Source organism: Solanum verrucosum, unplaced genomic scaffold (genome assembly GCF_900185275.1).
Source record: "Solanum verrucosum unplaced genomic scaffold, falcon-dt-bn FXZP01000106.1, whole genome shotgun sequence".
In the NCBI taxonomy this organism is placed as follows: Eukaryota; Viridiplantae; Streptophyta; class Magnoliopsida; order Solanales; family Solanaceae; genus Solanum; species Solanum verrucosum.
This window is the reverse complement of record NW_026020130.1, coordinates 2,105,596-2,129,619: the sequence shown is the minus strand read 5'-3', so window position 1 is coordinate 2,129,619 and position 24,024 is coordinate 2,105,596. Positions and strand designations below refer to the sequence as shown.

Genomic DNA, 24,024 nt, shown 5'->3' with positions numbered 1-24,024 from the left:
ACTCCCTTTGTCCCAATTATGTGACACCCTTTCCTTTTTAGTCTATCCTAAAAAGAATGTACCTTTTCTATAACTAGAAATAACTTAACTTTCAAATTCTCTCTTATCTTTAATGAAATGATTTATAGTCAAGCAACCATCTGAAGTTTGTTTTGGACCACAAGTTTCAAAAGTCTTTTTTTTTCTTCTTAAACTTTGTGCCAAGTAAAATGGTGCATCATAAATTGGGACGGAGGGAGTATATGTTTATAATAATTATAAGTCAAGTAATTTATTCATTCTATTATTTTTTAGACTACTTGATCGTGAGCAAGTTATAGATGAGGATGCTGCAGCAAATGATGAAGAGGAGGATTCATTTCTGAAGGCTTTTAAGGTTATTATCTATTTTAGCATTTTATGACAGGGAACTGATTTTTTGAATATTTTCTTGCAATTGACTCGAATTATAGCAAAATTCACTAAAGTAAAGTGTTGCGACTTTGTTAGATGCTGGAAAAGCTTATGAAGGTAAATGAGAAAGAAAAGAAATTGCTACTGGTAATAGATTGTGCAAGTATCTTAAACACAGTTTACAACCAATAAATCTGTCCGTATGAAGTGGAGAAAACTCCCACAAATTGATATTCAAACATATATTCAATCCTCCTTAAAAATAATTCTAACTAGATATTTATAGGATACATACTGTCTACAACAAACAACTAGAAAACTGTAAAGCCTAATCTGATAATAGTTGTAATATTGGTAAGTGGTAACTGCTGGAGAATATCTAGGTGGCAGTTACTTAATGTTTGGCTGACTCTTTCCATTTGCAGTTCCAAACTCTCTATTTCCCCTTTCACTCTTTCTTTTTCTAAAATATGTCCCCAAAGGCGGGGTCGTATCAGTGCACCCCCCTGAAAAGACGCCTTGTCCTCAAGGCAAAGGGAAGGAAACTGACCAGCTAGTAAGTCATTCTTCCCAACTAGATTCTTCAATAGGATGATGATGCCATTGAATGAGTAATTTTAAAGTTGAAATCCCAGGTCCTTTCACCCATGCGTAAACCTTTTTCAGGCTCCACCATGAATTCCAAATCAGCCGAAAGCGGTAATGGTGGGGGTGATGGCATATCAGCATATCCATGAGCAGGACGAAGCAAGGAAACATGAAAAATTGGATGTACCTTCACCGTTGGAGGCAACTGCAACTCGTAAGCAATAGGACCCATTTTGCGAACAATTTTATATGACCCAAGTAGTGAGGAGACAACTTCTCATCAGGACGTTTGGCCTAACTTTTTTGACGATAAGGTTGTAGATGAAGTAGAACAACATCACCCACATTAAAAGACAATTCACGTCGCTTTGAATCTGCTTGGGACTTCATACGAGATTGAACCTTCAAGAGATTGGACTGCAGTAACTTTAACATCTGGTCACCTGCCAAAAGTTGCACTTCAAGATCAGCAAGTTTAGTTTCACCAGGAACAAAATGATGCAACGGTGGTGGCTCCCTCCCATACTCAACCTGAAAAGGAGTCATATTTGTCGATGAATGGTAGCCCGTGTTGAAAGGATACTCAGCCCAAGCTAAATATTGATACCATGATGTAGGCTTTTCATGAGCAAAACAACGCAAATAAGCTTCAAGGCACCGATTAACCACCTCTGTTTGGCCATCAGTTTGGGGATGGTAAGAAGTACCCATATTAGACGAGTATGATTAAGACAAAAAAGTTCTTGCCAAAAAGCACTCAAGAAAATAACATCACTATCTGAAATCATAGAATGAGGTAAGCCATGCAACTGGACAATTTCCCTACAAAACAAAGCAGCCAGTGTTTTGACAGTGAACGGATGAGATAAAGCTAGAAAATGATTATATTTGCTGAACCTGTCCACTACCACAAGGATAGTGTCATAACCATTTGAAGAAGGAAGCCCCACAATAATGTCCCGGGAAATGTCTTTCCAAACTTGGTTTGGAAACGGCAAAGGCTGCAAAAGACTACTTGGAGCCAAAGTTTCATATTTATTTTCCTGGCAAATTAAACAGTTCTGGACAAACAACTTAACATCCTGCTTTAAACATGGCCAGTTAAAATTTGCAGAAACTCTTTCGAGAGTTTTCAAATATCCGCCATGACCTCCGGTTGGTGAATCACATGCCTCAGCTATAATCTTGGCTTTAAGCTAAGGGATAATCAGGAATTAGAACCTGGATTTGTGGTAAAGATGGCTGGAAGACAGTGAAAAATCCGAATGAGAAGAAGGGTCAGCAGAGAGTTGATCTAAAAGCTGCTTGGTATATGCATCATCTTCAAGTGCTTCCCTTAAAGTGCTAAAATCCTATGAAACCGGCATTGCTAGAGTCAAAAGATCAGCATATTGAGGGTGAGGAGACAGCGAATCAACTCCTTTATTTTCACTACTCGCTTTATAGACAATAGTGAAGTAAAACGGCATTAGCTTCATCAACAAACGTTGTTGTTCAGCAGTAGTTATACTCTGATCCAGGAGATATTTTAGGCTGCAATGATCAGTTGTGACAACAAAATGTTGACCCAATAGATAGTGGTTCCACTTTTGTAATGCAAGAACTAAAGCCAATAACTCACGGTCATATGTAGATTTGAACCCGATTAGAGAAGGAAAATCCCTTACTGAAATAGGCAAGAGGATGACTTTGTTGAAGTAGAATAGCACCAACACCATCAGCTGAAACATCACATTCAACAGTAAATTGTTGAGTGAAATCTGGTAGAAGAAGAATGGGAGTTGATGTTAAGACTCCTTTAAGATGCTGAAAGCCGCTTCAGCCTTTGGATTTTTTATGAAAGCATCCTTTTTGGTCAAATATGTCCATGGATGAGCAAGAATACCACAATCTCAACACAGTTGGCTTTGAGGAAGTAGAATGGCCTTGGAAGATGATATGGAAAACCAAGATACCCTATAAAGTAAATTGTTTTACTTGGCTGTTAGCTAAGGAGACAGTTTTGACACATGAGAACCTGAACAAAAGAGGCGTTCACCTGTGTTCCAGGTGCTTTTTGTGTGAAGAGCACGGAGAGACAGTCAACCATCTCTTCTTACACTGCAAGTGGACAACCCAACTGTGGCAAATGTTCACCAATATGAGAGAGATTAAATGGGTGAAACCAGGAAGGATCAAAGAGGTTTTGAAGTGCTGGAATAGAGATGGAAATGTAGGAAGAAAGGAGGAGAGATGGAAGATGGTCCCATCATGTATATGGTGGACAGTATGGCTAGAGAGGAACCAAAGATGTCATGAAGGAAAGCAGAGCAACATACAAAGATTTAAGCTTAAATGTTTAGCTCTGTATTATTTTTGGTGTAAACAAGTAGTCTTAGATAGCTCAGAAGTAATCAGCACAACTATAGACTGGCTGTAACTTGGTAGGTATAGGATCCTATGTAACTACAACACTTTTGAAGGGGAACTACACTTTTGAGGTAGTATACCTGTGGATAAATATAGACTAACTGTTACTTTTATAAAATAAAAAAAAAATTCGTAAGTCCTAAAGAACCTCGAAGTTCCTTCACATTCTTTGGCAGAGGCCAATCCAAGACTGCAAGATATTTTTCTGGTTGTACAGCTACTCCCTTTCTAGAAATTACATGACCTAGGAAGCCAATCTGAGGTTGTGCAAACACACTTCTTGGGATTAGCAAAAAATGAATTGGTGGAAACAAGGTGAAGAACTATCTGGAGATGGTTTTGGTGCTGTTGAAGGGTAGGACTATAGATCAAAATATCGTCAAAGAAAACCAAGATGAATTTTCTGAGATATGGTCTAAAAAGGTCATTCTTAGTGTATTGGAAAGTGACGGGAGCATTAGTGAGTCCTGAAGGCATTACAAGGAATTCATAATGCCCTGAAAGAGTTCGGAAAGCTGTTTTGTGGACATTTGCTGGCTGGACATGAATTTGATGGTACCCTGAACAAAGATCTATCTTTGAAAAAATATTGGCCCCATGTAACTCATCTATATTGAGAATTAGATATTTATCTGCTTACAATTACCTTATTGAGGGTGCGGTAATCAACACAAAACCTCCACGAATCATCTTTCTTTTTCACTAGCATTATTGGGCTTGCGAATGGACATGACTAGGATGAATGAGACTAGATTCGAGTAACAAAGCAACTTGGTTCTCAATTTTAGTGTTTTGGCCATGAGGGTATTGATAAGGTCTTATGTTAGGAGGTTTGGAATTTGGTAACAAAGAAATAACATGAGAATGTGCTCTAAATGGAGGAAGAGATGTTGGCTCCGAAAACACAGCTGAAACTCATCTAAAAGTGCCTGAATTGGATTACCTGGATTTTCCAACAATTTGTTAAAAGATTGAAGGGAAGCCGTAGTGGAATTTGTTGATCTCACTCCTTGCAGTTTGTAACTTTTCCCTTGCCACTTGAAAATGATAAACATATCCTTCCAATTAAGCTTGAATGGTGTTCAGAGAAGCTAACCATTTGATAATAAAGACCAAATCATCCCCTCCAATTGCAAATGGGTAGTAATCTTAAGTGATGGTAAAACTTGGTAACTTAATTTGAAGATTCCGATAGACATTTTTTTTTTGATAACTGAGAAATCTGCCGATGACCAGCCTTTTGGACCAATTACAGCCTTCTAAACTCGGTGGATAATGGGCCCGCCCCTCTACCCTTCTCCACCTAAATATACTAGGCTTCGCTTTGCGTGGTGTGGGGCTTGAACCTGTGACCTAAGCCACAAATCCTCCACCTTTTTCCACTCGAGGTAGGCCTTGGGGGCCATTCCGATAGACTTTATTGCAACAGATAATGTCCCCGTTCCCTATTTGCACACTCAATGTTGGAACTGTATCCATTGGAAGTTTATGCTCCTCTACAATGGATTCTGCGACAAAATTATGTGTGAAACCACTATCCACAAGTATCAAAACCCGTCTCTGATTGATTTCACCTTGAAGCTTCATTGTATTACCAACTGAATTTTCCAAGATGGCATGGAAAGAAATTTTAGTAATGTCAGTTTCTTGAGGGTCGCCATCATCACCACTAGTAGCATTGACTTTATCAACATCGTCCAATAGATCCCCTTCTGTAAGATACAATTTCGTGGATTTGCATCTATGACCGGGTGCAAATTTCTCATGGCAACAATAACAAAGTTCCTTTGCCATCATATTTCTCCTCTAGGTGTCCCATGATCATGTTTGAGTAGGTAGGGATGTGATTAGATTGGAAGAAATGCTACTTTGTGAATTATGATCTGTAGAGGAAAGAAGTAGCATTGTTCTGGGTATTTTTCATAGGATGCGACGAGTTTTTCGACGTGGGTCTACTGGTTGGGGTCCAATTGGGTCCTCTTTTGCGGCACATTGGGCTTAATTTATTTTCAAATTCAAGTGCCAAACTCATAGCCCTATAGATTGTTCTAGGCTTGTGAATCTGAACATCAGATTTAAGTTTCTCTTTTAGCCCATTCATGAAAACCCCTAAGAGACAGTGGTCTGGCCAGTCTGTGACTTTAGATGAATGTTTTGCTAATTCTTGAGGGTACTCCTGTATCGAACCTGTTTGTTGGATGCTACAAAGATACTCATTCGAATTTTTAAACTCTGTAGGGCCATAGTTTTCTTACAATGCTTTAACAAGTTATTATTCCCGATAGAGCAAAACTCGTTCACGATTAATCCAAGAGAAGAGATCAAGAGCATCACCCTCCAGATACATAGCAACAATGTTAACTGTGTTCATCTTGAATTGGTAGTAGCAAAAATATTTTTCTGCCTTCAAAATCCAACCTCTAGGGTCCCCTCCTTCAAATCTGGAAAATCCGTCTTCGTGTATGACCTTCGAGAAGTATTTTTGGCCACCCTGTATTATCGATGTCTTCTTCTTCTTCTTGCCAATCATTTGCGTTTTTTCCTCTATTACGAGTTCGGTAACTGGTTTCAACTTGTTGGGTGCGACCAGTCTGGGCTTTTAGTGTAGCAACATCTGCTGCCAATGAATCAGTTGTATTTAATTTTTTGATTCTATGGCACATAGTTGTTGGGCAAGGGATTGACCATTGGGAACATCTTCTTGAGAAGTAGAAGATCTAGTATTGACCATGTCGGATCGGTCTGGTCTTATACCAAAATGTTAGATGCTGGAAAAGCTTATGAAGGTAAATGAGAAGGAAAGGAAATTGCTACTGGTTATTATTGTGCAAGAATCTTAAACACATTTTACAACCAATAAATTTGTTCATATGGAGTGGACAAAGCTCCAGAAACTGATATTCAAACATATATTCAATCCTCCTTAAAAATAATCCTATCTAGATATTTATAGGATACGTATTATCTACAACAAACAACTAGAAAACTCTATAGCCTAATTTGATAGGAGTTGTAATATTGGTAACTGCGGGAGAAAATCTAAGAGGCAGTTACTTTATGTTTGGCTGCAGTTCCAGTTCCAGACTCTCTATTTCCCCTTTCATGCTTTCATTTTCTAAAATATGTCTTCAAAGGTGGGGCCATATCAGACTTATTTCTATATTGTGTTTGACAAATTGAAAACTGAAACGTAACTTTGCAATTGAAAATTTTCTTCTGTGGGCTTGTTCTACTTACATTTTAACAACATTTGAGTTGAGTTGGGATCAATATATTATTATGTATTAGGTGTTGAAAGTAGTAATGATGGTTGTAGTACTAGTGATGATGTTATAAGCGCTAAATTCATATATTTTCAAGTATCTTTTGTACTCCCTCCGTCCCATTTTATATGAGTTAGTTTGACTCTGCACAGAGTTTAAGTAAAAAAGGAAGATTTTTGAAACTTGTGGTCTAAAATAAGTGATAGAAATTTGTGTTGCTATTGTGAGAAATATATATGGGAAAAATATTATTGAATTGTTGTTCTAATAATTACATAGAGAACCCTATTTATAGACACTATATAATACAATTCCTTACCAAACAGGAGACTATAACTATTCCTAGTTTGTGTAGGATTGTGTTTTCCTATTCTATTCTAACACTCTCCCTCAAGCTGGTGCATACAAATTATATGTACCTAGCTTGTTACAAATGTAATTAATACGAGGACCGGTAAGAGACTTGGTGAAGATATCTGCAAGTTGATCATTTGACTTCACAAATTTGGTAACAATATCTCCTGAGAGTATCTTTTCTCTTACAAAGTGACAATCAATCTCAATGTGCTTAGTCCTCTCATGAAACACTGGATTTGATGCGATATGAAGGGTCGCTTGATTATCACACACAAGTTCCATATGACCGGTTTCTCCAAACTTCAGTTCTCCAAGCAACTGTTTGATCCAAACTAGCTCACAAGTTGCTACAGCCATTGCTCGATATTCTGCTTCTGCACTGGATCGAGCAACCACACTTTGTTTCTTACTCTTCCATGACACCAAATTACCTCCAACTAAGACACAATATCCGGATGTAGAACGTCTATCAAAGGGTGATCCTGCCCAATCAGCGTCTGTATATCCGGTGATATGCTCATGGCCTTGATCCTCGAAGAGTAGTACTTTACCAGGAGCTGACTTTATATATCGCAGAATACGAACAACTGCATCCCAATGACTATCACAAGGAGAAGTCATAAACTGACTTACAACACTCACAGGAAAAGAGATGTCCGGTCTAGTCACAGTGAGGTAATTCAACTTTCCAACCAACCGTCTATACCTTTCAGGATTACTGAGTTGCTCCCCCTGTCCTGGAAGGAGTTTAACATTCGGATCCATAGGAGTGTCAATGGGTTTACATCCCATCATTCCTGTCTCCTCAAGAATGTCTAAAGCATACTTGCGTTGAGAAATAACAATACCTGATCTAGACTGAGCAACCTCAATACCAAGAAAATACTTCAATCTGCCAAGGTCTTTAGTTTGGAAATGCTGAAAGAGATACTGCTTCAAATTAGCGATACCAACTTGATCATTGCCGGTGATAATGATATCATCAACGTAAACAACCAAATAAATACACAGATTTGGTGCTGAATGTCGATAAAACACAGAGTGATCAGCGCCACTACGAGTCATGCCAAACTTTCCAAACCAAGCTCGAGGAGACTGTTTTATAGTGACCGACGCAATCGACATACAAGGCTTCTAGACTCCCCCTGAGCAACAAAACCAGGTGGTTGCTCCATATAGACTTCTTCCTCAAAATCACCATGCAAAAAAGCATTCTTAATGTCCAACTGATGAAGAGGCCAATGACGAACGGCCGCCATAGATAGAAAAAGACGGACTGATGCTATTTTGGCCACAGGAGCGAAAGTGTCACTATAATCTAGCCCAAATATCTGAGTATACCCTTTAGCAACAAGGCGAGCCTTAAGCCGATCGACTTGACCATCTGGACCAATTTTGACCGCATAAACCCAACGACAACCAACAGTAGACTTACCTGTAGGAAGGGAGACAAGCTCCCAAGTACCACTCGAATGTAAAGCAGACATCTCATCAATCATAGCCTGCCTCCATCCAGAATGAGAAAGTGCTTCTCATGTAGTCTTAGGGATGGAAATAGAGGACAAAGATGATACAAAGGCATAATGGGGTGAAGATAAACGATGATAACTCAAGAAAGTATAATGGGGATTAGTATTTCGAGTAGATCGTATACCTTTTTGAAGTGCAATCGATTGGCTAGCAGAGGGCAAGGCCACAGTAGGAGCAGGGTCCGGCGCATGACATGAATCATTTGAGACTATTGCTGGACGAGGACGTCGATGATAAGTTAGGAGTGGTGGCACTATAACTGGAGATGGAGAAAGATACCGTAGGTCCCTCAAAAGTCGGTACAGGTAAGACCTGAGGTATGGGTAAGACCTCAGAGATATCAAGATGATCAGAAGATGTGTAGTAAGGTTGAGATTCAAAGAATGTTACATCGACAGACATAAAATATCGGCGGAGATCATGTGAATAGCAATGATACCCTTTTTGAACTCGAGAGTAACCAAGAAAGACATTTAAGAGCACGAGGGGCTAATTTATCTTTTCCTGGGGCTAAGTTATGAACAAAGCATATGCTCCCAAATACACGAGAAGGGATAGAATAGAGATGTGACTGTGGATATAGTATGGAATGTGGAACCTGATTCGAAATAGAAGATGAGGGCATTCTATTAATTAAATAGCAAGATGAAAGGACTGCATCACCTCAAAAATGCAACGGAACATGGGATTCAATGAGGAGAGTGCGAGCAGTCTCAATGAGATGTCTATTCTTTCTTTCCGCTACACCATTTTGTTTATTCAAAGGTCGGTGATGAAACTACTTTGTAGTTGGGAGGCGCGGCAATACGAAGTAGACGAGAGAATAATTCATCAACTGTAGGAATTGTAGGACTAGCTAAAATCTGATCACGCACTGAATCATGGTCAGTAGAGAGTCCAGCAAGTGTAAGAACTAGAAACAACGTCTGTCTGTGTTCTTGTTGTTTGTCCACATTTGTAGTGATTGGCATCAACGTGTCAAATTCCTCCATGACTGATTGTACCTGACCCAAGTAAGTAGACATATTGGATTCTTGTTTCTTTAAGCTAGTCATTCTAGATATCACATCATAGAATCGAGATATATCATTAGTATATAAAGCACGAGCCTTTTCTCAAACTGAATAACATGTTTGGGATGAGCGAAACAAGGGCATCAACTTGGAATCGATAGGTCGCCTTAGGAGACTACATAAATGAGCATCAACCTTCTCCCATTGTGCTTTGACGTTATTATCTGTCTCACTAGCCTTTGCCTTTTAATCTACCACACAAGTATTGTTGGTTAAGTGATCATGAACGCCTTGCCCCTTGCACCATAACTCAACCGAGGAAGCCCAGGCTAAATAGTTTGAGCTTCCCATTAATGGTTCTGAAGTGATCATAGCACTTGAACTACCTATATTCTTGGAGCCAAAAATATCAATCCTGTGAGAAATATATGGGAAAAATAATATTGAATTGTGTATCTAAATAATTACATTGAGACCCTATTTATAGACACTACATTGGAATCCTTTTCCAACTAGGATTCCTATTCTTATTCCTATTCTATTCCTATTCCTATTCTAAGTAGGAAATACTTATTTCTATTCTAACACTCCCCCTCAAGCTGGTGCATACAAATCATATGTACCTAGCTTGTTACAGATGTAATTAATACGAGGACATGTGAGGGACTTGGTGAAGATATCTGCAAGCTGATCATTTGACTTCACAAATTTCGTAACAATATCTCCCGAGAGTATCTTTTCTCTGACAAAGTGACAGTCAATCTCAATGTGCTTAGTCCTTTCATGAAACACTGGATTTGATGCGATATGAAGAGCCGCTTGATTATCACACACAAGTTCCATCTGATCAATTTTGCCAAATTTTAGTTCTCCCAGCAACTGTTTGATCCAAACTAGCTCACAAGTTGCTGTCGCCATTGCTCGATATTCTGATTCTGCACTAGATCGAGAAACCACATTCCGTTTCTTACTCTTCCACGACACCAAATTACCTCCTACTAAAACGCAATATCCGGATGTCGAACGTCTGTCAGAGGGTGATCCTGCCCAATCAGCGTCTGTATATCCAATGATATGCTCATGGCCTTGATCCTCAAAGAGTAGTCCTTTACCGGGAGCTGACTTTATATATCGCAGAATACGAACAACTGCTACCCAATGACTATCACACGGGGAAGTCATAAACTGACTTACAACACTTACAGGAAAAGAGATGTCAGGTCTAGTCACTGTGAGATAATTCAACTTTCCAACAAGCCGTCTATACCTTTCAGGATTACTAAGTGGCTCCCCCTGTCCTGGAAGGAGCTTAGCATTCGGATCCATAGGAGTGTCAATAGGACTACATCCCATCATTCCTGTCTCCTCAAGAATGTCTAAGGCATACTTGCGTTGAGAAATAACAATACCTGATCTCGACTGAGCAACCTCAATACCTAGAAAATACTTCAATCTGCCAAGGTCTTTAGTCTGGAAGTGCTTAAAGAGATGTTGCTTCAAATTGGTGATACCATCTTGATCATTACCAATGATAACAATATCATCAACGTAAACAACCAAATAGATACATAGACTTGGTGCAGAATGACGATAAAACACAGAGTGATCAGCTCCACTACGAGTCATGCCAAACTCCTGAATTACTGTGCTGAACTTCCCAAGCCAAGCTCGAGGAGACTGTTTTAGGCCATAGAGTGACCTACGCAATCGACATACAAGGCTACTAGACTCCCCCTGAGCAACAAAACCAGGTGGTTGCTCCATATAGACTTCTTCCTCAAGATCACCATGCAGAAAAGCATTCTTAATGTCCAACTGATGAAGAGGCCAATGACGAACGGCAGCCATAGATAGAAAAAGACGAACAGATGCTATTTTAGCCACAGGAGCGAAAGTGTCACTATAATCTAGCCCAAATATCTGAGTATACCCTTTGGCAACAAGGCGAGCCTTAAGTCGATCAACCTGACCGTCTGGACCAATTTTGACTGCATAAACCCAACGACAACCAACAGTAGATTTACCTGCAGGAAGGGAGATAAGCTCCCAAGTACCACTCTTATGTAAAGCAGACATTTCATCAACCATAGCCTGCCTCCATCCAGAATGAGAAAGTGCTTCACCTGTAGTCTTAGGAATGGAAATAGAGGACAAAGACGACACAAATGCATAATGGGGTGATGATAGACGATGATAACTTAAGAAGGTATAATGTGGGTTAGTATTTCGAGTGGATCGTATACCTTTTTGAAGTGCAAGCGGTTGGCTAGGAGGAGGCAAGTCCGCAGTAGGAGCAGGGTCCGGCGCATGACATGAATCATCTGGGACTAGGGTTGGACGTGGACGGCGATGATAAGTCAGTAGTGGTGGCACTACAACTGGAGATGTAGAAGTAATCGTAGATTCCTCAAAGGTTGGCACAGGTAAAACCTGAGGTATGGGTAAGACCATAGATACATCAGGATGATCAGAAGATGTATAGTAAGGTTGAGACTCAAAAAACGTAACATCAGCGGACATAAGGTATCGATGAAGATCATGTGAATAACAACGATACCCTTTTTGAACTCGAGAGTAACCAAGAAAGACACATTTAAGGGCACGAGGAGCTAATTTATCTTTCCCTGGGGCTAAATTATGAACAAAACATGTGCTCCCAAAGACACGAGGGGGGATAGGATAGAGATGTGACTGAGGAAATAGTATGGAATGTGGAACCTGATTCTGAATAGAAGAAGACGGCATTCTATTTATTAAATAACAAGATGAAAGGACTGCATCACTCCAAAAACGCAGTGGAACATGGGATTCAATGAGGAGAGTGCGAGCAGTCTCAATGAGATGCCTATTCTTTCTTTCTGCTACACCATTTTGCTGAGGAGTGTATGGACAAGATGTTTGGTGAATAATTCCTTGATGAGACATAAACTCCTGAAACTGGGATGATAAGTATTCTAAGGCATTATCACTACGAAAAGTACGAATAGAAACACCAAACTGATTTTGTATTTCAGCAAAGAAACTTTTGAATATAGAAAATAACTCAGAACGATCTTTCATTAAGAAAACCCAAGTGCATCTCGAATAATCATCAATGAAACTAACAAAATAACGAAATCCTAAGGTGGAACTGACTCTACTAGGACCCCAAATATCAGAATGAACTAATGAAAAAATAGACTCTGAACGACCCTCAGTAATACGTGAAAATGTAGCACGAGTGTGTTTCCCAAGTTGACACGACTCACAATCTAATGTGGATAAACTAGACAAACTAGGCACCATCTTTTGCAGTTTGGATAGACTTGGATGTCCCAAACGTATCTGTAATAGAGCATGCTGTTAAGGAATTTGAAGAGGTAAGATAGTAAAGGAATTTGAAGAGGTAAGATAGTAAAGGAATTTGAAGAGTATTTTTTTTTTTTACAAATATTTGGCTTTAAATAAGAAAGAAATTAGTTTGATGGGTTAGATGGTTTTTTGTAAGGACTAAGGATAGCTAATAAACAATGCTATGACGATTGATATACTAAATTTCTGATTTAGTTGTGTAAGTGCTATCATTTTGAAATTTGTGATATACAATGTTTGCCATTTTTCTTCATTTGCTGATATAAACTGATGAATGCCTTAGGTTGCTAATTTTGAATACGTTGAAGAAGCAGAAGCAACAGCAGAAGAGGAAGCCCCAACTGCCCCTGTAGAGAATAAAGCAACTGTAAACAATTCTGAGAGAGCATCTTATTGGGAAGAACTGCTACGAGATAAATATGAAGTGCATCAAGTTGAAGAATTCAAGACCATGGGGAAGGGCAAGAGGAGTCGTAAGCAGGTGTGAAATTCTTTTGCATGTTAATTCAATTTTTTGTTTGTTCTTCTGAATATGTTTGATGGGCTATTAGACACTGTGTCATGACTTTCTCATTCACGTTCTTTGATATTTTCTGGTGGGTGCTCTTTCTTGGACACGTTAGTCTAGTAATTTCTTGATACTTTCCCTTTTTGATTTCCATGTTTCATATCTTATTCTTTTCCTAGATGGTTTCTGTTGAGGACGATGATCTTGCTGGTCTGGAGGATGTGAGCACTGACGGAGAGGATGACAACTATGAAGCTGAAGCTGATTCGAGTGATGGTGAGACAGCTTCACCGGGAGCGCCAGTTGTGAGGAAGGCTCACAGAAAGAAAGCCCGCGGTGGGATATGGGTTCTCAATCTCATTTTTGAATTTCAGTTACGACTAATGGAAAACAATATCTTAGTGAAGAATATATTTTCTTTTGACAGTTGAGTCTGCTGAACCACTCCCTTTGATGGAAGGAGAAGGAAGATCATTTAGGGTACTGGGGTTCAATCAAAGCCAAAGGGCAGCATTTGTCCAAATTTTGATGAGGTTTCAATTTTTCTGTATTTTTTTTCTGCTACATTTTTCTTTATATTTTCCTCTCACGACTTCCTACCATGAGTTTGATATTGGAACATAGTTGTTCTTGTTTTAGATGTAGTAGTGCTGATTTCCTACTATTCTGTATTCACATCTGCTGTGCATGCAAAATTTTTAAAATGTTGGAGATAACTTCTTATCTTTACAGATTTGGGGCTGGTGAGTTTGACTGGGCAGACTTCACTCCACGATTGAAGCAGAAAACTTATGAAGAAATTCAAGAGTATGGGCATACATTAACTTTGAAGTTGTCTATTCCCTGATTATTAGTACATTTAAACTCTCTGTTGCTCTAGGCTGTAGCTATGTCTCAGCCAAAGGTATACGTAGATCAAACGTTCCATGTCGAACCACTACTACTTTCTGTTCTTGAAAGTCACTCATCATGAATTTGATAATTGCTACTCCCTCTGTTTCAATTCGTTTGTCCTATTTTCCTTTTTAGTCCGTTTCAAAAAGAATGTCTCTTTCTTTTGGCAACTCTTTAATTCAACTTTCCACATGGCATGCTTAAGCCCACAAGATGAAAGGGCATTTGGTACATTCTACATATCTTTAATTTAAGACCACATGATTCAATAGTCTTTTTTACTCTCTTAAACCCTGTGCAAAGTCAAAGTCAAAACCAGACAAACAAATTGAAACGAAGGAAGTGCAATTTTTGATGCCGTATCAATTGCAGTAGACAACTTGATAGGTATTACATCTTCAGTCTATATTATGTTCAAGTTATGGTAACTATAAGTAAAATTACACCTGTTGAAAGTGAAGAAATATCACTGTGACAGTATAACTTATTCCCCCAAGACACAGATTCTTTTCATGAATCTTTATTTTGACAAATTCCTAGTATTGTACGTCTCTTATTGGACAGCCATGGTAGATCATATGTACTGACATGTTCTAATCACTGTTATACAGTTATGGAGCTCTCTTTTTGTCACACATATCTGAAGAAATCACCGACTCACCAACATTTTCAGGTTAAGAAATTATATTGATTCTCAAATCGTGGTTTATGATTCTAATTTATAGGGCTTCAAATCTCCTTTTCCTTCTGGCGGGTCAGGCAACATTTAAATATTTTTGATTGCAGATGGTGTTCCAAAAGAAGGACTTAGAATACCAGATGTGCTTGTTAGGATAGCCGTCTTGCTTCTTATAAGGGACAAGGCAAGTTTTCATACCCCAGTGTCCTATATAGCTTTGCAGTATCGAACTCTCACTGATGTGTGGTTGTAACAGGGTGTATCTCAAACAGGACCTTTGATAGAATGTATTCGATCTTTTCCGATATTCATGTCCTATCTGTTCCCATTGTCTTGTTATTTACTTCAAACAACTTTTTTGTCTATCGTGGCAACAACTAAATCATAACGATCAAACTTAATATTCAATTCAGAATTTGTTTCACGTCTTTATAAATTGCTCCAATCAGCATATCTTTTGTTTCACATCCGACACATCATTTGCATCCTCACTTGTGCTACTGCCACTGCCACTTGCTCTTTTGGCATGAAACCACAAGATTCTGTTCTCATGTTTGAAAAGACGAAAAATGGAAGTGTCTTATTTCATGGCTAGTGCTATTTTGCAATGTGGTTGAGATATCAGACAGGTATAAATATAATGTAACTTGTCCAAAAATAGAATAGTAAAATGCAGTGCTGTTGCTGAATTTCTTCTGCCTGTAATGTCTAAAATAATTTAGAACTATGACATTTGCTCGGTTTTCGTGTAGTCATCGTGACACTGTCAAATGTTTATTTGAGATCTTTAATTTCCAGTTAAAACTGAAGCTTTCTACCATCAGTTGCGTTGTCAGATGACAGCATATCTTCATTAAGCTACAACTATAGAGATGTTTTCATGGTTAAAGGTTGATAAGTATGTTCTGTTGTTTCAGGTGAAGGCTTTTTCAGAAATGACAGGTGGCTCTCTTTTTGCCGATGATATTATGTCTCGGTACCCTGGATTGAAAGGTGGAAAACATTGGAAGGATGAGCACGATCTGCTGCTGCTACGGGCATTGTTAAAGTATGTAACCTTGATCTCTGCTGATCTATACAATGAATTTAGGAATCACTTAACCAGCTGAAATAAGGCTGTAGTTCTGAAATTGCGCTTTATAAAGAAAGACTTTTACAGGAGTTGATTAGATTGCATTTACCAGTAGTGAAAAGCATGTGAAAGTCTATTGAATTAAAGGGATGAAGGCTCTGAATAGATGATCTTTAGTATTTAATTGGCCTACTTTCTTTTCATCTATCACAACTACTTGAACCATTTCCTAAAATTATAAAAAAAGTGAAACGGTAGGTCAGACAAATTCACAGTAAAATATATGGAAAGGGTCAAAAATACCCTTAAACTATGTGAAATGAACAAAAATGCCCTCCGTTTATAGTTTGGTCTAAAAGTGCCCTTGCCGTCAGTACTTTGGTCCAAAAATGCCCTTGTTAATAGTTTGGTCCAAAAATGCCTCTATTGTTACTACATGGGTCAAAAATGACCTTTTTGAATAAATATATTATTTCTTTTCCTATTAAACACTTCTTGTTCCTCGTAAAAATATTACTTTTAAAGAAACCTTATTCTTGTTTTCTTTCTTTTAAAATCACTTTAACTAATAAAATTTGGAAATGATTTTTTTCTTCTTAATCTCATTTTATCAATTAAAATAGAATAACTTAATGTACCCTTTTAACGGATAATATGCCAAATATATAATATCATAGTAAAACCATCATTAATTTTCTTTTAGATAACAATAAAAAATAAATATAATAAAATAAGATATTTTTTTCCAAATTGATATAGGATAAACATTTGCTAATAAGAAAATATTATTAAGAATGAGAAGTGTGCAAAAAGAAAATAAATAGTATATTTATTTGGAAAAAGGGCATTTTTGACCCTTCTCCATAAAATATAAGATACTTATACCCTTTACTTCAAAACTTGATTGGAGAATTTAGTAGCTTAGGAAAAGTAAAACTTGTGAAAATGCCCCAAATCTTTGCTGATTAACAGAAAATTTTGCTTTCATCAGTTCATGTTTCATATCAATATTTTCACTGATTGACATCCAAGATTGCCATGCAACTCTTTTGCATATGTTCTAGAATGAACTTGTAACTATTGCACTTTGTCAAGTCCTGATATTTGCTGACTAATCATCTTTCGATAATTTTGTGTGTCCATACCATGTAAACCGTCATTTCACATTTGCTCCTTGAAACACAAGTTAATGTATTTAGGGTCACGTCTTTTTCACTGTGCATTTTTATTAACTTCATCTAAGTTGATAAGTTCATCTCTGGATTTCGGGAGCTGGCAGCACAAACATTAAATTCAATAATTGCGGCAAATTGCTAAGTTCTGCTGATATTGTTTTCAATTTTCTGGGTCTATGGTTGTGCAGACATGGTTATGGAAGATGGCAGACAATTGTTGATGACAAGGAGTTGAGGATCCAAGAGATCATCTGTAAAGAACTGAATCTTCCCGTCATAAATTTACCCGTTCATGGAGCTTCTCAACCACAAGTTCCTCCTGCTCCAGGACCTTCCCAGGAACTGCCAGCTTCCGAAGTTCCCCAAGCACAATTTACTGTTCCTGGAGCTTCTCAACCACCACATGGTGTAAATACAGCAAATGCTGGGTCTGTTGGAGGTCAGGTGAAAGTTACAGGTGATGGTGATGGGAATATCTGTGGAGCTGAACTTTCGCATGGGACAAGTGATCCTTCAAACCGACAAGTTATCCAAGATTCGTCTTCATTGTATCATCATTTTAGAGAGATGCAGAGAAGACAAGTTGAATTCATAAAGAAAAGGGTGCTGCTTCTTGAGAAGGGCCTTAATGCAGAATATCAGAAAGAAGCCTGTGTAAGTTGTCTTATTAAACTCTTAAAATACATGATGTTGGATTGCTTATTATCTGTCATGGACATGTCCAAAGGGCTTATTGACCCCTTTTTCTGTCCTTCAGTGTATGTCAAGTCAGTATCAGAAAACTAATCAAAGGAATGTCACTTCCAAGTATTTTTTACTCTCTGAGATCCAAGTATTTCATGAGCTAACCTGGTTTGGCTGGTTTAGCTCATGAATGGAACTGCATGTTCTCAGCTATTTGCACTTTAACTAGTATAGAACCTTGTGGATTCCCAACTGTATATAAGGATATTCTCCTCTATAATTAATCAGGCCTTTATAATATGACCCCTTCTCTTGAGGAACAACTGTTGGACATGTTTGGAACTCGCTACAATTCATGGACTTGCTTAATTGCTTACAATTCTGTCAGTGAACTAGTGTGTGTATATATATATATATATATATATATATATATTTCTTATTCTAAAAGCGAGAAGCTCCTATCTTCAAAGTTGGATTACGATTTTTCCCCAGCAATAAATCAAAATATTATAAAACATCTAATTAATTAAATATTAATTAGTTATAACCTCCTATTAAATATTTAATTACAAATATAGTGAAAACGATTATTTGTACCTTCTCACCAGCAAAATAATAATTTATCCTCTTTTATATATATATATATATATACACACATATATATTCACAATTTAAGACTTTTTAGTTACCCTTATCAAGTCATTTTAATGACTCATTATATTCAACCCACGTTTGAATTACTTTCATCTTCCAAATGTTATTACAAAGATACCATTTATTGACAATTCATTGTTATTTAATGTTGTTTTGTTTGCAGTAAGTGTTTGTGTTTTTAATTACGGGTATTGCTTCAAAGAAAAAAGAAGACATGAAGAGGAAAGACCCAAAGTTACTTTTATTCCCAGTAATTGTGGACCTTTTGGTTCCTCTTCTTTAAAGAATCAATTATTTTACTTATATATGATAGTAGTTGTGAGAAATATAGGAGAAAAATATTATTGAATTGTTGTTGTGTCCACATTATTACATTAAGACCCTATTTATAGATACTAGAATATAATCCTTTACCAACTAGGATACTATTAACTATTCCTATTTCTATTTGTATTCATATTCCTATTGTAAATAGGATTGTAATTTGTATAAACCTATTCCTACTCTAATAGGATCGTATAAGCCTATTTCTATTCTAATAGAATTGTATAACCCTATTCATGGTCTAACACTCCCCCTCAAGCTAGTGCATACACTTCATGTACCTAGCTTGTTACAAATGTAATTAATACGAGGACCGATGAGGGGCTTAGTGAGATATTTGCAAGTTGATCAGTTGACTTCACATAATTGACAGTCAATCTCAATGTGTTTGTCTTCTCATTAAATACTAGATTTGATGCATAATGTCAAGTCAATCTCAATGTGTTTAATCTTCTCATGAAATATTGAATTTGATGCATATTGCCGATAAAATACAGAGTGATAAAATTACAGTGTTGAACTTCCCAAACAAGGCTAGCAAAAATTGTTTCAGACCATAGAGTGACTTACGAAATTGACATACAAGGCTACTAACCCCCCCCCCCACTCCCCACCCCCACCCCGCAACAAAATTAGGTGATTGCTCCATTTAGACTTCTTCACAATGCAGCGTCACCGGAAAGTGCTCAAAATCTAGTATAAAGTATATGGATCATGTTGGAGTCAATAGATGGGTCGATAGTAAACAAGAAAGTCACCGAAAAATTGGCCGGAACATGCTCATACGCCGGAGTATTAGATTTGATGGCTGAAACTGGTCACAATCTAAGAAATAAAATTATATGGGTAGGGTCGGAATGATGGCACAACCCAACTAGAAAATAGAAATTATATAGAAAAGGTCGGATTGATGGCACTACCCTATTGATAAAGAGAAATAATATAGGTAGGGTCGGAATGGTAGCACAACCCTACGCAAATCAGATTTGAGGGGTCACCGGAAAGACGAATGGAACTATGCAAATCAAATCTGAGGAGTCACCGAAAAGACACACGGTGCTATGCAACTCAAATATGTGAAAGTAGTTCAGAAAAATTCATGGTACTATGCAAATTAAATTTAGTCCAGAGTGATGCACGGTACTACACAAATCAAATATGCAAAAAAAAGGTAGTCATGGGAAGGACGGCACGGTGTTACACAAATTAAATATGAAAAAGTAGTTACCGGAAAGATGACACGGTGCTACACAAATTAGATATGGGAAAGTAGTCACCGAAAAGATGACACAGTGCTACATAAATTAAATATGAAAAAAGTTGTCACCAAAAAGATTACACGGTGCTACACAAATACCGATGGATATGGGGGTGACACAAAACAACCCTAGAAAGTCAAATCGATGCACGGTGACTTGTCTGTCTGAATTTTCTTCCCTTGAATATGTTCATATATCATTGATCCTACTTTTGTTAACATAATCATTGGCCAGGCGGAAGCATATATGGGTAATAGCCACCCGTCGGCAGCGGAAGCTCTTTGATTCTCTACCAATATCGTAGAGGCTCTGATACCATGTGAGAAATATAGGAGAAAAATATTATTGAATTGTTGTTGTGTCCACATTATTACATTGAGACCCTCTTTATAGACACTAGAATACAATCTTTTACCAAGTAAGATACTATTTCCTATTTCTATTTGTATTCCTATTGTAAATAGGATTGTATAAATCTATTCCTACTCTAATAGGATCGTATAAACCTATTCATATTCTAATAGGATTGTATAAACCTATTCATGTTCTAACATGAGTAGTATCAACTTCTTATATGATGCACCTCCATCCTTAATTAGGAGGTTTCTCACGTCTGGTGAATGATATCTTCTTTTTTCTATTGATCAAGTGTTCTCAACTTCAAATTGAAATTTGATTACATGCACTCTTTGATGCCGTGAGTCACATTCTTGGAATTAGGTTGCCTACTTAGATTATGGCCATTCATGGTAAAAATAAAGGTTTGGCTGATAGCAAAGCTCGTAGCCTCTCATAGAATTCAATTCGACTTTTGTAAATATACATATTTTTTCATTGTTTTCCTTATTAAATTCTTAGTTAAGTTATTTGTTATGTTGTATAGCTTCGAGATTTTTTTCGTTATTTATTATTTTGGGCTTTTGATTTATTTATGTTTCAATTTATTTTTTTAATGATTTTTTTTCTACTTGATTTATTTAGCCTAATTTTCGCTACTTATCTTAAAGGGGTTTGTAGTTACAGTATTGATTAATTTTTGTGTTATGTTGTATGTTGTGTTCTTGAGCATTTTTCTGAATTTTATGTTATGCATCACACATTGTTTAACATTTTTTTTTTGTGTGTGATTTTAAAAAAACTTGAACAATTTAAAATGGGATACACGTGTTCGAGGACTAGTTTAGAAATCTAGGTCACTAGGGGTGTCAGCTCGATTGGTTACTTCTGTGGATCTACACTTGTTCGTGTGGTATATTGATCGTTGTGCATTTCCTATAGGATGATGAAAAATCTCATGAACTGCCCAATGAAGGGATGGTGTGTGATACCAAGGTTGTGGATGAACCAAATCGAAATGTTGAAGAAGCCAATACTGAAATGACTGACCATTCCCCAAGACTAGTAGCAATTTGTGAGTAGTCATTTGCCCTCTCAAGCTTCTATTGTATTTCATGTTGTAAATGTACTGGCCTAGCAGCTAATCATGAACTTATCTGCATTCAGCTCCACAAGGAATCTCTCAAGTTGCTTGTGATGGTAAACCAGACCGTTTAAGTGTTGCAGAGCTTTATAACAAGGTGAATAGTTCACTCCAAAACATACTTTATTTTCATCTATGTATAATTACTTTCCAGTATAAAGACAATAAAACCACATTTCTCCGGAAAGTATTCTGAAGATGATATATGTAATCCTTTTCTGTCTGTTCTGCAGATGTGCCTGGTACTTTCTGGAAATGTCCAAGACTCATTTAATGAGAGTCACCCTAGTACATGGATGAGAAAGAACATCGTTCCGTTGGAAGCAATTTGTCAACAGATGAACCAAATTCTTTCTTCTCCTCAGCAAAATACTCCTAATTTTGAGAGGAAACTGGTTCAAGAAGATCGGAATTCTGAAGCTAGTAAATCCAGTTATCCAGTTCCTTCTCAAGTAGATGATAGGGTGCTTAATGCTGAGAAAGAACATGACAGTGTTCTAAAAAAGCCAGAATCTGGATCCAAGAGTGCTAGCAGTTGTACAGTTGGAAGTATGACTGAGAACCACAATGTTACTCCTGCAGTTCTGGAGACTAGACCTAGTAGTATATCAACTGGAGATGCTGATATAGAAATGGTGGACATTTCCACTTCAAATGCCTGACCGAAAAGAAGATTAGGTTCTTAGGTTGTTCGTATAGATGAAGATTAGTAAGTACTTTTGTTGGGTAGCTCCTAGACTGACTGTTGTAATTGACAAATTCATTTCCCAAGTTGCTAAGTGGGTTATGTAAAATGAGATTCAGCATAATTGCAGTCGAACGAAACCTTGATGGAGCTCAGACAGTTTTGCTGGGTATTCTCGAAAGAACTCTATTTCGTTGATTTAAAATGATGAATATATTTAGTTGTCTTTTAATTTCCCATCTTCATCGCTGACATGAAATGTTCTGCTTCACCAATAATAAGGACAAATCTTTTGGCCTATTTTTCATTTCGTTTAAATTGATGTTGTGTATCATAGACGGTCTATGTGCTTGGGAAGCTTGGCAAAGCTTTGGATGCCTCATATTCACTTGTAACTAACTAGTTTTTCAGCACGTGCGTTACATGTTACTTTATCTTATATTTTCAAGAATCTATGTACGTAAAAGTATATTTTATACATGGATGGAAGGATATTTTATTTAGTTATAAAATATGATATAGAAAGATCGCACCCTCGAACAATTCTATTTATGCTTAACATCATACTATCAATTAAATTTTAATATATTTCCTTTCTATAATCTTTAGATAATTAAAAGTTAAGCTCTTTAATTAAGATTCAACCCACAAAGTGACCATAAGAACTTTGTCAGAAAATTAAATTGAGAGAATATTGATGATGGGACATAAATTCAGGTAGTAGTAGAATGAAGAAGGAAGAGTCTTTATTTAGGAAAAAACTCAACATCAAAGAAAATGTAAACATTTATTAAAAGTTTGTTTTCAAGACTAAAAAATGTTAAGAATATTCTTTTGACTAGTTTTCAAGAGTGACAACACATATACATATGATGAAATAATTGTCCAAAGCCACAATGTATCTATGCAAATATTTCTTCAATGTTGGTAGTGAAAATGGAATAAGCTGGTTCGAAAGAATGAATGTAATTGTTTTAGAGACTGTTTGGTATTATTGTTACAAACTACTTATTTTTAGAAGTATTTTTTAAAAATAGATTTTCAGAAAAGTGTTTTTTAAAAAAATAATAATTTGTGTTTGGCTAATTCATTTGGAAAGTGTTTTTGATAAGCAAATTGTGTTTGACTAACTTTTTAGAAAAGTACGTTTGAGAGTAAATTACGAAAAAGGACAAGTATCAATGCACTTTTAATATTAAGATTATTTTATAGAGATGCATCTATTTAAATATTAGTATAATTTTTAATTAAAATATTTTTTAAAATTAAAATGTAAATATTCAAATATCGATATAATATTAACATGATAGTTTAAATGTAATTTAAAATATCAAGCAAAATAAACTTAAAAATCATTTCACAAATTAAATCACTACATACAAAAAATTCACAATAAAAATAAATAAGTATAAGGGATACATTGATAAATATGTATATATGACAGAAAATTTTTGGTCTTGAAATGAATAATTTTTTGTTTCAGTCTCTGCTTTTTTAAGAAACAAAAACTTTTAGCTTCTTCCCAATAGCAGAAAAACTATTTTTGCTTCTATTTAAAAGCAGTTTTACTTATTAGCAAACACCTTTTTTTTAATCAAAATAAGTGTTTTTGACTTCCCAACAGCAATGCAAAACAAACTCTTACGGACCGTTGGTGTGGTTGATAGAGGGAGTTAATCCCGGGAGAAATTTTAAGTAGCCTTTAA

General features: G+C 36.8%; 1 protein-coding gene across 1 annotated transcript in view; it reads left to right on the top strand.

The window, feature by feature from the left end:
• The window catches only part of LOC125827284 (CHD3-type chromatin-remodeling factor PICKLE-like), a 77,300-nt gene extending 54,874 nt beyond the window's left edge, over nt 1-22,426 (top strand). The window contains exons 20-31 of the mRNA XM_049506601.1: nt 295-376; nt 13,188-13,385; nt 13,592-13,748; nt 13,840-13,945; nt 14,145-14,219; nt 14,918-14,979; nt 15,093-15,169; nt 15,903-16,033; nt 17,421-17,886; nt 21,432-21,564; nt 21,657-21,730; nt 21,867-22,426. Of these exons, the coding sequence (XP_049362558.1) occupies nt 295-376; nt 13,188-13,385; nt 13,592-13,748; nt 13,840-13,945; nt 14,145-14,219; nt 14,918-14,979; nt 15,093-15,169; nt 15,903-16,033; nt 17,421-17,886; nt 21,432-21,564; nt 21,657-21,730; nt 21,867-22,295 (1,990 nt within the window). The 3' untranslated portion in view covers nt 22,296-22,426. The remainder of the gene's footprint in view (nt 1-294; nt 377-13,187; nt 13,386-13,591; nt 13,749-13,839; nt 13,946-14,144; nt 14,220-14,917; nt 14,980-15,092; nt 15,170-15,902; nt 16,034-17,420; nt 17,887-21,431; nt 21,565-21,656; nt 21,731-21,866) is intronic.
• The last annotated feature ends 1,598 nt before the right edge of the window (nt 22,427-24,024 follow it).